At 40.2% G+C, this 15,642-nt stretch overlaps 1 protein-coding gene across 39 annotated transcripts in view; it reads right to left on the reverse strand.

Moving 5' to 3' along the window:
* Window positions 1-15,642, reverse strand: part of IFT88 (intraflagellar transport 88) — a 120,992-nt gene that overhangs the window by 101,689 nt on the left and 3,661 nt on the right. For 29 of the 39 annotated variants that reach the window (XR_012426710.1, XR_012426711.1, XR_012426708.1 and 26 more), the window contains exons 2-3: window positions 11,196-11,291; window positions 616-678 (exon numbers count right to left, since the gene is read on the reverse strand). Coding sequence is in view for 20 of the 39 variants with exons in the window: in XM_074021644.1 (XP_073877745.1) it covers window positions 616-678; window positions 11,196-11,285 (153 nt within the window). In the remaining 19 variants the exon portion in view is untranslated. Of the gene's footprint in view, window positions 1-615; window positions 679-11,195; window positions 11,292-12,220; window positions 12,376-15,642 lie in introns of those variants that run through there. The other 10 variants (XM_045376907.3, XM_074021640.1, XM_074021655.1 and 7 more) reach the window with 2 other exon arrangements.

Raw genomic sequence — 15,642 nt, forward strand, 5'->3', positions numbered from 1 at the left:
TATCAAACTAAAAAACTTTGGTGTATCAAAGGACACATCAGTGTTAAAAGCAATCTACAAAATGAAAGAAAATATTTGCAAATCATACATCTGATAAGACATTAATATCCAAAATATATAGAGAACTCCTACAACTGAATAACAAAAATGGACAAGCGTTCATTGACAGATGAATGGATAAACAAAATGTGGTATAAACATACAATGGAATACTATTCAGACTTAAAAAGGAAGGAGTTTCTGTCACATGCTACAACATGGATGAACCTTGAGGACATTATACTAAGTGAATAAGCCAGTCACAAAAAGACAAATACTCTGAGACTCCACTTATGTAAGGTATCTAAATTAGTCAAATTCATAGAAATAGAAAGTAGAATGGTAGTTACAGGGGCTTTGGAAGTAGGAGAAAATGGGAAGTTTTTGTTTAATAGATACAGAGTTTCAGATATACAAGATGAAAAACTTCTGAAGATCTCTTTCACTACCATCTAAACCTAATGATGGTTATAATCTTTAACACTACAGGAATATACAGGTAAAAATGGTTAATTTGGTAAATTTCATGTTATGTGTTTTTTACCACAATAAAAAAAAAAATGTTTTTTCACTTACTGGAGGTCTTCTGCCATGACTAGTCCTCACAGCTTGCTGAAAAGCTGCATCATTCTCCAATTCCTAAAATGAAAAGGCAAATTTCACATTCAACACAGAGTAAGAATTGGGGGAAAAAATAAGTTTAAATTCCTGTTTGGTACTCAAGCGCCTCTATAATTCATTTTATCCCAACTGTTGACATCTAGGTAGGGACGAATGAACTCTTAGCTCAAATCTCCCCACTTCACACTACCCAGAATAGCAAACCTCCTTCCTCTCCTAGAATGAGGAGTACTGGTCATGGTAGTCAATTTTATGGACATCTTATTGGCTACAGTTTTTATGAGTGGTATCACAATGCCGGGTTGAAAGATCAAGTATACAAGCATGGGGCCTTTCTTCTGTTTCTTTTTTCCTGGTAGCTTAGAATTGAGATTTACATCTCTCTTTCTCCCCCCTACCCCCCTGTGTTTCTCCTTTTCTCCCACCCTACCTGATAAAGCCTCAGGATAAAAAAGGCCATATTTTCTACAAGCAGGGGGCACTCTCTTTGGTGCCATTTCCATCTGCCCAAATGAAAAGGATTTTTCATCTCACTGGAGAGTTGACGTCAAGTCTGAGATGCAGACTGGAGCTAATCTAAGCAAATGGGGGGTGCTCAACAAGTCCAACTTGCACTACCATTTGGAATCAACATCTCGGTAGAAATAAAATGTTGTTTGGTTTTGCTGATTCCTGAACTGTACTTACATTCCCCTTCAGGAAATTTGAGGAAAAGAATATTAATCAAGGGCAGGATATAAGGGTTCCTGTGTTTCCTGAAGAAAATACCATTTTCATAGTCTCTCAAAAGCACCCAGTCTCACCAACAGCCAGTCTTCCAACCATCCTTTATTTCCTACTTCCTCTTCTCTAACACATACTCTGACTTTAACCCTTCAGACACATTAAATGCAGTTCTCATCCTCTCATCCTTGCCTCTGATTTACTTCAATCTACTTCCCATAAAAATATACTTGTCCAGTATTTTAAAAATAAACAATTCATAAAAAATAAAGTCACTATCAAGGCCGGGCGCGGTGGCTCAAGCCTGTAATCCCAGCACTTTGGGAGGCTGAGACGGGCGGATCACGAGTTCAGGAGATCGAGACCATCCTGGCTAACACGGTGAAACCCTGTCTCTACTAAAATACAAAAAAAAAAAAAAATTAGCCGGGCGAGGTGGCGGGCGCCTGTACTCCCAGCTACTCGGGAGGCTGAGGCAGGAGAATGGCGTGAACCCGGGAGGCGGGGCTTGCAGTGAGCTGAGATCCGGCCACTGCACTCCAGCCTGGGCAACAGAGCCAGACTCCGTCTCAAAAAAAAAATAAATAAATAAATAAATAAATAAATAAAGTCACTATCAATTAACTTTTTTAAAAATTTGAAAATAATCAAAATAAAATGTTTATATTACTAGGATGCTACAAGCCTTCTTCTTTAATTTTTACTTTAAATTATCTTTTTTTTTTTTTTTTTTTGAGACAGGGTCTCACTTCAACTGCCAGGCTGGAGTACAGTAGTGCAATCACAGCTCACTGCAGCCTCAACTTCCCAGGCTCAGGTAATTGTCCCACCTCAGTCTCCCTAGGAGCTGGGACCACGGGCACACGCTACCACAACCTGCTAATTTTTGTATTTTTTAAGAGACAGGATTTTGCCATGTTACCCAGGCTGCTCTCAAACTGAGCTCAAGTGATCCACCCCTGCCTCCTAAAGGGATTACAGGCATAAGCCACTGTGCCCAGCCTAAATTACCTTTGTAACCTTCCATATCAACCACACAAAATTACATGATTCTCACTTACCCATAGAAACTAAAGACTTTTGAATGAAGTATAAATCCAAAGGTAACCTTCAACATAATTTATTATACTTCTACTTTAGCAGATCTTTGAGTAAAAAAATTTCCCTTAAGATTCCTAAATTATTAGTAAAATTTGGTTAATCAGCTCAGTAAATCCTAACTAAATGACAAACTAAAAAGGACAGTCAACAAATTCTCCAATTACAAACACCAAACTTATACAACATTTGGAACTTTTTGTCACTTTGTTAACAAATGGCATCTTCTATGAGTATCTTAAGCCACTGCTTCAAGTAATTCATTTATTTATTGAACTTGTTATTATTATAATTAAGATCAAAGAAAACCAAGTATAAGTCAAAAATTATTTTTACTTCACTGTCTTTATTTTTGGGTCTGATATTCTGAGTATTCACTTTACATTAAATTATGCAGCCACAGTGCAACAACCTGAGGAGGTAGGAAGTGTCCCTGATGCTTTAAAAATGATAATCTTCGAGCCGGGGCAGTGGCTCATGCCTGTAATCCCAGCACTTTGGGAGGCTGAGGTGGGTGGATCACAAGGTCTGGACATCGAAACCATCCTGACTAACACAGTGAAACCCCGTCTCTACTAAAAATACAAAAAATTAGCCGGGCATGTTGGCGGATGCCTGTAGTCACAGCTACTCAGGAGGCTGAGGCAGGAGAATGGCGTGAACCCGGGAGGCGGAGCTTGCAGTGAGCAGAGGTTGCACCACTGCACTCCAGCCTGGGCAACAGAGTGAGACTCTGTCTCAAAAAAAAAAAAATAATAATGTGTCTCTGCACGTGAGATGGGTCTCCTGGATACAGCAAATTGATGGGTCTTGACTCTTTATCCAATTTGCCAGTCTGTGTCTTTTAATTGGACCATTTAGGCCATTTACATTTACGGTTAATATTGTTACGTGTGAACTTGATCCTGTCATTATGATGTTAGCTGGTTATTTTGCTCGTTAGTTGATGCAGTTTCTTCCTAGCATTGATGGTTGTTATGTTTTGGCATGTTTTTGCAGTGGCTGGTACTGATTGTTCCTTTCCATGTGTAGTGCTTCCTTCAGGAGCTCTTGTAGGGCAGGCCTGGTGGTGACAAAATCTCTAAGCATTGGCTTGTCTGTAAAGGATTTTATTTCTCCTTCATTTATGCAACTTAGTTTGGCTGAATATGAAATGCTGGGTTGAAAATTCTTTAAGAATGTTGAGTATTGGCCCCCACTCTCTTCTGGCTTGTAGAGTTTCTGCCGAGAGATCTGCTATTAGTCTGATGGGCTTCCCTTTGTGGGTAACCTGACCTTTCTCTCTGGCTGCCCTTAACATTTTTTCTGTCATTTCAACTTTGGTGAATCTGACAATTATGTGTCTTGGAGTTGCTCTTCTCGAGGAGTATCTTTGTGGCGTTCTCTGTATTTCCTGAATTTGAATGTTGGCCTGCCTTGCTAGGTTGCAGAAGTTCTCCTGGATAATACCCTGCAGAGTGTTTTCCAACTTGGGTCCATTCTGCCCGTCACTTTCAGGTACGCTAATCAGACGTAGATTTGGTCTTTTCACATAGTCCCATATTTCTTGGAGGCTTTGTTCATTTCTTTTTACTCCTTTTTCTCTAAACTTCTCTTCTCACTTCATTTCATTCATTTGATCTTCAATCACTGATACCCTTTCTTCCAGTTGATCGAGTCGGTTACTGAAGCTTGTGCATTTGTCACGTAGTTCTCATGTCATGGTTTTCATGTTTATCAGGTCGTTTAAGGACTTCTCTGCGTTGGTTATTCTAGTGAGCCATTTGTCAAATCTTTTTTCGAGGTTTTTCGTTTCTTTGCGCTGGGTTCGTAATTCCTCCTTTAGCTCAGAGAAGTTTGTCTGAAGTCTTCTTCTCTCAACTCGTCAAAGTCATTCTCTGTCCAGCTTTGTTCCATTGCTGGCAAGAAGCTGCGCTCCTTTGGAGGGGGAGAGGCGCTCTGATTTTTAGAATTTCCAGCTTTTCTGTACTGCTTTTTCCCCATCTTTGTGGTTTTATCTACCTTTGGTCTTTGACGATGGTGACATACAGATGGGATTTTGGTGTGGATGTCCTTTCTGTTTATTTTTCCTTCTAACAGTCAGGACCCTCAGCTGCAGGTCTGTTGGAGTTTGCTCGAGGTCCACTCCAGACCCTGTTTGCCTGGGTATCAGCAGCAGAGGCTGCAGAAGAGTGAATATTGCTGAACAGCAAATATTGCTGTCTGATCATTCCTCTGGAAGCTTCATCTCAGAGGTATACCTGGCCGTGTGAGGTGTGAAGTGTCAGTCTGCCCCTAGTGTGGAATGTCTCCCAGTTAGGCTACTCAGGGGTCAGGGACCCACTTGAGCAGACAGTGTCTATTCTCAGATCTCAAACTTCGTGCTGGGAAAACCACTACTCTCTTCAAAGCTGTCAGACAGGGACATTTACATCTGCAGAGGTTTCTGCTGCCTTTTGTTTGGCTATGCCCTGTCCCCAGAGGTGGAGTTTACAGAGGCAGGCCAGCCGCCTTGAGCTGCGGTGGGCTCCACCCAGTTCGAGCTTCCTGTCCGGCTTGTTTACCTACTTAAGCCTCAGCAATGGCAGACGCCCCTCCCCCAGCCTCGCTGCCATCTTGCAGTTAGATCTCAGACTGCTGTGCTAGCAATGAGGGAGGCCACGTGGGCGTGGGTCCCCCTGAGCCAGGCGTGGGATATAATCTCCTAGTGCGCCATTTGCTAAGACCCTTGGTAAAGCGCAGTATTAGGGTGGGAGTGACCTGAGTTTTCAGGTGTTGTGTGTCACGGTTCCCCTTGGCTAGGAAAGGGAATTCCCTTCCCCCTTGTGCTTCCCAGGTGCAGCGATGCCACGCCCTGCTTCAGCTGTCACTCGTTGGGCTGCACCCACTGTCCTGCACCCACTGTCCGACACACCCCAGTGAGATGAACCCGGTACCGCAGTTGGAAATGCAGAAATCACCCGTCTTCTGTGTTGCTCACGCTGGGAGCTGGAGGCTGGAGCTGTTCCTATTCAGCCATCTTGGCGTGGGTGCCCCCACCCATGTGGGAGAAAATATTTATAAACTATCCCTCTGACACGGGATTAATAACCAGAATATGTAAGGAACTCAACTCTAGGAAAAAAATAATCTGATTTAAAAATGGGCAAAAGATCTGAATAGATATTTCTCAAAAGAAGACATACAAATGGCAAGCATGTATATGAAAAAGTGTTCAACATCATTGACCATCAGAGCAATGGAAATCAAAACTCTGATGAGATGTCATCTCATTCCAGTTAAAATGGCTTTTATCCAAAAGACAGGTAATAACAAATGCTGGTGAGAATGTGGAGAAAAGGGAAACCTCATATACTATTAGTGAGAATGTAAATTAGTACAACCACTAGGGAGAACAATTTAGAGGTTCCTCAAAAAACTAAAAACAGATCTACCATACGATCCAACAATCCCACTGCTAGGAATATACTCAAAAGAAAAGAAATCAGTATGTATCAGGCCATTCTTGCATTGCTATCAGGTTGGCGCAAAAGTAATTGTAGTTTTGCAATTAAAATGGCAAAAACTACAGTTACTTTTGCACCAAAGAATGCCTGAGATTGGGTAATTCATAAAGAAAAAAGGTTTGATTGGCTCATGGTTCTGCAGGCTGTACAAACATGACACCAGTATCTGCTCAGTTTCTGGGGAGGCCTCACTCCCCAGAAGCTTTCACTCATGATAGAAGGCAAAATGGGAGCAGTCACGTCACATGGGGTGAGCATGGCACCAAGAAGATAATGCTAAACCATTCATGAGAAATCCACTCTCATGATCCTATCACCTCCCACCAGGTCTCACCTCCAATGCTGGGTATTATTACAATTGAACATGAGATGTGGGTGGGGATAAATATACAAACTACATCATAACATATCAAAGAGATATCTGCACTCCCATGTTTGCTGCAGCAGTATTCACAACAGCCAAGATATGGAAGCAACCTACATGTCTGTCAACAGACAAATGGATAAAGAAAATGTACAACAGACAAATGGATAAAGAAAAAAGACAAATGGAAAACTAGCCATAAAAAAGAATTGAGATCCTGTTATTTGCAATAATGTGGATGGAACTGGAGGCCATTCTATTAAGTGAAATAAGCCAGGCACAGAAAGACAAACATCACATGTTTTCACTTATTTCTGGGATCTAAAAATTAAAACAACTGAACTCAAGGAGACAGAGAATAGAAGGATGATTAGCAGAGGCTGTGAAGGGTAGTGGCAGGGGAGGGGGTGGGAATGGTTAATAGGTTTAAAAAAAAAAAAAAAGAATGCATAAGATCTAGTATTTGATAGCAAAATGGGATGACTATAGTCAATAATTTAATTATACATTTAAAAATAACTAAAAGACTTTAAACCATCAAAGATCAAAAGAGACAAAGAAGGCCATTACATAATGGTAAAGGGATCAATTCAATAGGAAGAGCTAACTATCCTAAATATATATGCACCCAATACAGGAGCACCCAGATTCATAAAGCAAGTCCTTAGAGACTTACAAAGAGACTTAGACTCCCATACAATAATAATGGGAGACTTCAACACTACACTGTCAACATTAGACAGATCAACGAGACAGAAAGTTAACAAGGATATCCAGGAATTGAACTCATCTCTGCAGCAAGCAGACCTAATAGACATCTACAGAACTCTCCACCCCAAATCAACAGAATATACATTCTTCTCAGCACCACATCACACTTATTCCAAAATTGACCACATAATTGGAAGTAAAGCACTCCTCAGCAAATGTACAAGAACAGAAATTATAACAAACTGCCTCTCAGACCACAGTGCAATCAAACTAGAACTCAGGACTAAGAAACTCAATCAAAACCGCTCAACTACATGGAAACTGAACAACCTGCTCCTGAATGACTACTGGGTACATAACGAAATGAAGGTAGAAATAAAGATGTTCTTTGAAACCAATGAGAACAAAGATACAACATACCAGAATCTCTGGGACACATTTAAAGCAGTTTGTAGAGGGAAATTTATAGCACTAAATGCCCACAAGAGAAAGCAGGAAAGATCTAAAATTGACACTCTAACATCACAATTAAAAGAACTAGAGAAGCAAGAGCAAACACATTCAAAAGCTAGCAGAAGGCAAGAAATAACTAAGATCAGAGCAGAACTGAAGGAGATAGAGACACAAAAAACCCTCCAAAAAAATCAATGAATCCAGGAGTTGGTTTTTTGAAAAGACCAACAAAATTGACAGACCGCTAGCAAGACTAATAAAGAAGAAATGAGAGAAGAATCAAATAGATGCAATAAAAAATGATAAAGGGGATATCACCACCGACCCCACAGAAATACAAACTACCATCAGAGAATACTATAAACACCTCTACACAAATAAACTAGAAAATCTGGAAGAAATGGATAATTTCCTGGACACTTACACTCTTCCAAGACTAAACCAGGAAGAAGTTCAATCCCTGAATAGACCAATAGCAGGCTCTGAAATTGAGGCAATAATTAATAGCCTACCAACCAAAAAAAGTCCAGGACCAGATGGATTCACAGCTGAATTCTACCAGAGGTACAAGGAGGAGCTGGTACCATTCCTTCTGAAACTATTCCAATCAATAGAAAAAGAGGGAATCCTCCCTAACTCATTTTATGAGGCCAACATCATCCTGATACCAAAGCCTGGCAGAGACACAACAAAAAAAGAGAATTTTAGACCAATATCCCTGATGAACATCGATGCAAAAATCCTCAAAAAAATACTGGCAAACCGGATTCAGCAGCACATCAAAAAGCTTATCCACCATGATCAAGTGGGCTTCATCCCTGGGATGCAAGGCTGGTTCAACATTCGCAAATCAATAAACGTAATCCAGCATATAAACAGAACCAAAGACAAGAACCACATGATTATCTCAATAGATGCAGAAAAGGCTTTTGACAAAATTCAACAGCCCTTCATGCTAAAAACGCTCAATAAATTCGGTATTGATGGAACGTATCTCAAAATAATAAGAGCTATTTATGACAAACCCACAGCCAATGTCATACTGAATGGGCAAAAATTGGAAAAATTCCCTTTGAAAACTGGCACAAGACAGGGATGCCCTCTCTCACCACTCCTATTCAACATAGTGTTGGAAGTTCTGGCTGGGGCAATCAGGCAAGAGAAAGAAATCAAGGGTATTCAGTTAGGAAAAGAAGAAGTCAAATTGTCCCTCTTTGCAGATGACATGATCGTATATTTAGAAAACCCCATTGTCTCAGCCCAAAATTTCCTTAAGCTGATAAGCAACTTCAGCAAAGTCTCAGGAGACAAAATTAATGTGCAAAAATCACAAGCATTCTTATACACCAGTAACAGACAAACAGAGAGCCAAATCATGAATGAACTTCCATTCACAATTGCTTCAAAGAGAATAAAATACCTAGGAATCCAACTTACAAGGGATGTAAAGGTCCTCTTCAAGGAGAACTACAAACCACTGCTCAGTGAAATAAAAGAGGACACAAACAAATGGAAGAACATACCATGCTCATGGATAGGAAGAATCAATATTGTGAAAATGGCCATACTGCCCAAGGTAATTTATAGATTCAATGCCATCCCCATTAAGCTACCAATGACTTTCTTCACAGAATTGGAAAAAACTGCTTTAAAGTTCATATGGAACCAAAAAAGAGCCCGCATCTCCAAGACAATCCTAAGTCAAAAGAACAAAGCTGGAGGCATCACGCTACCTGACTTCAAACTATACTGCAAGGCTACAATAACCAAAACAGCATGGTACTGGTACCAAAACAGAGATATAGACCAATGGAACAGAACAGAGCCCTCAGAAATAATACCACACGTCTACAGCCATCTGATCTTTGACAAACCTGAGAGAAACAAGAAATGGGGAAAGGATTCCCTATTTAATAAATGGTGCTGGGAAAATTGGCTAGCCATAAGTAGAAAGCTGAAACTGGATCCCTTCCTTACTCCTTATACGAAAATTAATTCAAGATGGATTAGAGACTTAAATGTTAGACCTAATACCATAAAAACCCTAGAGGAAAACCTAGGTAGTACCATTCAGGACATAGGCATGGGCAAAGATTTCATGTCTAAAACACCAAAAGCAACAGCAGCAAAAGCCAAAATTGACAAATGGGATCTAATTAAACTAAAAAGCTTCTGCACAGCAAAAGAAACTACCATCAGAGTGAACAGACAACCTACAGAATGGGAGAAAATTTTTGCCATCTACTCATCTGACAAAGGGCTAATATCCAGAACCTACAAAGAACTCAAACAAATTTACAAGAAAAAAACAAACAACCCCATCAAAAAGTGGGCAAAGGATATGAACAGACATTTCTCAAAAGAAGACATTCATACAGCCAACAGACACATGAAAAAATGCTCATCATCGCAGGCCATCAGAGAAATGCAAATCAAAACCACAATCAGATACCATCTCACACCAGTTAGAATGGCGATCATTAAAAAGTCAGGAAACAACAGATGCTGGAGAGGATGTGGAGAAATAGGAACACTTTTACACTGTTGGTGGGATTGTAAACTAGTTCAACCATTATGGAAAACAGTATGGCGATTCCTCAAGGATCTAGAACTAGATGTACCGTATGACCCAGCCATCCCATTACTGGGTATATACCCAAAGGATTATAAATCATGCTGCTATAAGGACACATGCACACGTATGTTTATTGCGGCACTATTCACAATAGCAAAGACTTGGAATCAACCCAAATGTCCATCAGTGACAGACTGGATTAAGAAAATGTGGCACATATACACCATGGAATACTATGCAGCCATAAAAAAGGATGAGTTTGTGTCCTTTGTAGGAACATGGATGCAGCTGGAAACCATCATTCTTAGCAAACTATTGCAAGAACAGAAAACCAAACACCGCATGTTCTCACTCATAGGTGGGAACTGAACAATGAGATCACTTGGACTCGGGAAGTGGAACATCACACACCGGGGCCTATCATGGGGAGGGGGGAGGGGGGAGGGATTGCATTGGGGGTTATACCTGATGTAAATGACGAGTTGATGGGTGCTGACGAGTTGATGGGTGCAGCACACCAACATGGCACAAGTATACATATGTAACAATTACGCACATTACGCACATGTACCCTAGAACTTAAAGTATAATAATAAAAAAAAAAATAACTAAAAGAATATAATCAAATTGTTTGAAACACAAAGGATAAATGCTTGATGTAACAGAAACCCTATTTACCCTTATGTGATTATTACACACTGTATGCCTGTATCAAAATATCCCATATTCCCCATAAATATATGCACCTACTATGTACTCACAAAAATTAAAAAACAAACAAACAAAAAACAAGACATTTCAACTTTAGAATTTTTTTTAAAATCCTAATTTTAAATACCTTCAGGTGATCGAAGTCTTTTACACATTTGGACAGCTAGTGCTGAAGAATACAAGTATATATAATTCATCTTAATTCATTTTTGTAACCTGTCTCATGATCTTTCCTTCTGCTGCAATTATTATTTTTGGTGGAAGTCAGTAGAATCTTCTGTAATAGCACTTTTCTAGGTTTTTGAATCAGCTTATTTAATCGAAAGCATAATAAAGTAGAACTCTCAAATCCACAGTCTTCATAAACCAGCTGGTTAACCAAGACCAATGTAAAAAAACAACTAGTTTTTGTTACCTCGATATCATAGATTGGATTGTAGTCATTATAGCCGGAATAAAGATCATCTTCATCTGTCTCTGGAGCCAGGTGCACATTTTGCATCATTTATACCTAGGAAAAATTGGCAGTGTAAATATGTTCTTGGTATAAGAAATATATATGTATTTTTTGAGATATGTCTTGCTCTGTTGCCCAGGCTGGAATGCAGTAGCACAATCACGGCTCACTATAGCCTCGACTTCTCTGGCACAAGTGATCCTCCCACCTCAGCCTCGCTGGTACTACAGGCTTGTGCCACCACACTCGACTGAGTATGAAATTTTTTGTAAAGATGGGATCTCCCTATGTTGCTCAGGCTGGACTCAACCTCCTGAGCTCAAGTGATCCTCTCACTTTGGCCTCCCAAAATGCTGGGATTACTAGCATAAGCCACCACGCCAGGCCAGAAATAATTCTTAATTCCAATAAAGTATACTATTCAATAACATTTCTGGTCAAATTTATCTATATATATTTTCAAGGTTTCAATTTTTTTCACATCAAAGTCCCAAAACTAGATATCAAAACATTAAGTTATTGCCCTCATTTCACATTGATTTCACAACCACGACACTGAAAGAACAGTGACAGGCACTAGAGGGGGGTACAAGTGATTGTCCTGATTTTCATGGAGCTCAGTATCAAGTGTAGAAGAAAGGTATGCAATAGTCAATTAAAATGCAAGGCAGAAACCACCACATACCCATCAGAATGTGTAAAATTAAAAAGACCAACAACACATAATGTCAGCAAAGATGTAGAGCAACCAGAGTCCTCACACATTGCTGATGGGAGTGTAAAATGATACACTTTGGGAGAAAAGTCTTGCAGTTTCATAAAATTAACATGTACCTTTTATGACCCAGCAATTCCACTCAAAAATTTTTACTCAAGAGAAATGAAAACATATGACTACAAAAAGATTTGTATAAGAATGTTCATAGCAGCTGTCGACCTAAAGGAAGGAATTGAGGCGTAAAATATAATTCTACAAAGCTTACTTGAGCCAAAATGAGGATGGCTGCCTGCCCAGAAGACTCAGACTTCATAACCCTGAGCAGGCGCTCCCTTTGGCCTTTGTTTCAAGCAGATCTTTAAAGGCAAAAAAGTGGGGCAGGCAGTGGGCTGGTACAAAGCTGTCTGTCAGAAATTCTCACTGGTTTATGAAAATAATGTTGATTAGTGATTGGCTACATTGTATGGGTTATAGTATCCAGATGGTGACACTGTTAGATTAATTTACAGCTACTTGTAGCAATAGCAAGCAAGTTTCAAGATATGATTACTTAGCCCAAGAAGGTAAAGGAGATGTGACTGCTGTTTCACTCCCACGCCTCTCTGGACCTGGTAATTTAGAGGAGACTCTCATTCTTCAAATTAAACCTTTCTTTTCTTTGCCACAGCTTTATTCATAATACCGAAAAATAAGAAACAAACCAGACACCCATCAGTAAAATGGACAAGCAAAATGTGGCATACTTACACAATGAAGTACTATCCAGCAATAAAAAAGAATCCCAATTATGCTGAGTGAAAGAAGCCTTACGTAAAGCAGTACATTATGCACTGTTTTCTTTATACAAAGTTCTCAAACAGGCAAAACTAATTTATAGTAGAAAACCATCAGAACTGAGGTCGCTTCTTGGGGATGGGGGGTAGGGAATGAATGGAAAAGGACACGAGAGAATTTTCTGGGGTGATGATAAATGTTCTGTATCTTGGCAGGGGTTTGACTCACACAAGTGTATGCATTTGTGAAAACTCAGCAAACGTACACTGAGATTTCTGCTTTGTAAATTTTATCTCAAAAGAACTATAAACAAATATTGAACTGTATAATTGATATGCAAGCTGGTATTTCAGGGAAAGTATAATAGCTGTAATTTAGCTTAAAATACATAAAATAAGACGGCTTTGGCCGGGCGCTGTGGCTCACACCTGTAATTCCAACACTTTGGAAGGCCAAGACAGGTGGATTACTTGAGGTCCAGAGTTTGAGACCAGCTTGGTCAACATGCTGAAACCCTGTCGCTACTAAAAATACAAAAACTAGCAGGGCATGGTGGTGCATACCTGTAATTCAAGCTACTCAGGAGGCTGAGGCATGAGAATCGCTTGAACCCAGAAGGCAGAGGTTGCAGTGAGCTGAGATCATGCCACTGCACTCCAACCTGGTTGACAGTGAGACTCTGTCCCTCTAAAAAAAAGATGGCTTGATAGATGGATTGAGAGATAGGTAAATGGATAAGTACATGATAAAGCAACTATAGAAAAAGGTTAATGGTGGAATCTAGGTAGCAGGAGTAACATTCACCATAAAATTCTTTAAACCGTGCTGAATGTTTGAAAATTTTCATAACGAAATGTTGAGGGAAAAAATGAAAGACAGAAAAAAAAGATATCAAAGCAAAGTGAAACAGAAGAGTAAAAGCTGATCATACAAATTGAGTCATTCTTCTCACACCCAACTAAAACAGAGTCAAGAAGCTGGGGTGTGTTGGTGGGGAGGCACTCAGGACGCACAACATTGCTTAAAGAGTGGCTGCTGAAACTGGCTGCTATAACCTGAGGCCAATTTTATTTATAGCTGCTGAGATAACTTGCTGCAAACATAGGACTAATTCTGGCCACCACAGCTACCCACCAATTAGAACTTGCCAGCTTCCCAGAACCTCACTAGTTTCAGTGAACTTTCTCAAAGAGCACTACATAACATTTCTCCTTTTGATAAAAAAACTTTCTCTTTGTTCTTTGGACATACCAAAGACCACCTGGTCCTCAAACTGCAATTCTGTAATAAAAATTACATTTTTATTTGGGAAGAATAAAAATAAATTTCTTCTAATGGCAGCTCTCCATGCCTCCCTTCCCTTTCCCCAGTCCCTGGTAACCATTAATGTATTTTCTGTCTCTATGGATTTGCCAATTTTGGACATTTCATGTTAAGGAAATTACACAATTTTAAATTTAAATTTCAGCTGGGTGTAGTGGCTCATGCCTATAATCCCAGCACTTTGGGAGGCTGAGGTGGGCAGATCACGAGGTCAGGAGATTGAGACCATCCTGGCTAACGCGGTGAAACCCTGTCTCTACTAAAAAATACAAAAAATTAGCCAGGCATGGTGGCAAGCGCCTGTAGTCCCGGCTACTTGGGAGGGTGAGGCAGGAGAATGGCGTGAACCCGGAAGGCAGAGCTCACAGTGAGCCAAGATCGCACCACCGCACTCCAGCCTGGGCAACAGAGCAAGACTCCATCTCAAAAAAAAAAAAAAAAAAAGGTAAAATTTCAAGATTCATCTCTACATTTTGACTTGGACAGAAGCATGGGAGAAAGGAAACTACCATATAGATATACTGTAAATCTAATAATTACTAAAGAATCTGGCAAGGATTCCTGGAAGTATCATTCAAATCAAGTCAATATTTTAGGCAATTTGAGGGGTGGGAGGTGGAGGAGGGCTAATTACCCAAGAAATGTAGTATTGCTAGTATCTAAGAAATGTATTTTCTTTAAAGCAAATATATATTTTCTTTAAGACCTGTACATTTTAAGTTCACCAGCAAATTCCTAAGAAATTTTCAGGTTAGGCCGGGCACAGTGGCTCACGCCTATAATCTCAGCACTTTGGGAGGCTGAGGCGGGTGGATCACGAGGTCAGGAGATCAAGACCATCCTGGCTAATATGGTGAAACCCCATCTCTACTAAAAATACAAAAAAATTAGCCAGGCATGATGGCAGGCACCTGTAATCCCAGCTACTCGGGAGGCTGAGGCAGGGGAATTGCCTGAACCTGGGAGGCAGAGGTTGCAGTAGGCTGAGATTGCGCCACTGCACTCCGGCCTGGGTGACACAGCCAGACTCCGTCTCAAAAAATAAATAAATAAAAATAAAAATAAAAAAATAAATTTTAAGCTTAATCTTTTTCTCAGCATACCATATATATGTGGCTTCTCACAACCTTTAAAAATTATTTACAGGCCGGGCGCGGTGGCTCAAGCCTGTAATCCCAGCACTTTGGGAGGCCGAGACGGGCGGATCATGAGGTCAGGAGATCGAGACCATCCTGGCTAACACGGTGAAACCCCGTCTCTACCAAAAAAAATACAAAAAACTAGCCGGGCGAGGTGGCGGGCGCCTGTAGTCCCGGCTACTCGGGAGGCTGAGGCAGGAGAATGGCGTAAAAACCCGGGAGGCAGAGCTTGCAGTGAGCTGAGATCCGGCCACTGCACTCCAGCCTGGGCGACACAGCGAGACTCCGTCTCAAAAAAAAAAAAAAAAAAAAAATTATTTACATATTTTAAGTACTAACAAAATTAGTTTTTGAGCTATAATTTGTATACTATACAATTTAACTTTTCAAGGTACGTAATTCAGTGGTTTTTAGTATATTCACAAGGCTGTGCAACCATCCCCAGTATGTA

Source organism: Macaca fascicularis, chromosome 17, assembly GCF_037993035.2.
Source record: "Macaca fascicularis isolate 582-1 chromosome 17, T2T-MFA8v1.1".
Taxonomy (NCBI): Eukaryota; Metazoa; Chordata; class Mammalia; order Primates; family Cercopithecidae; genus Macaca; species Macaca fascicularis.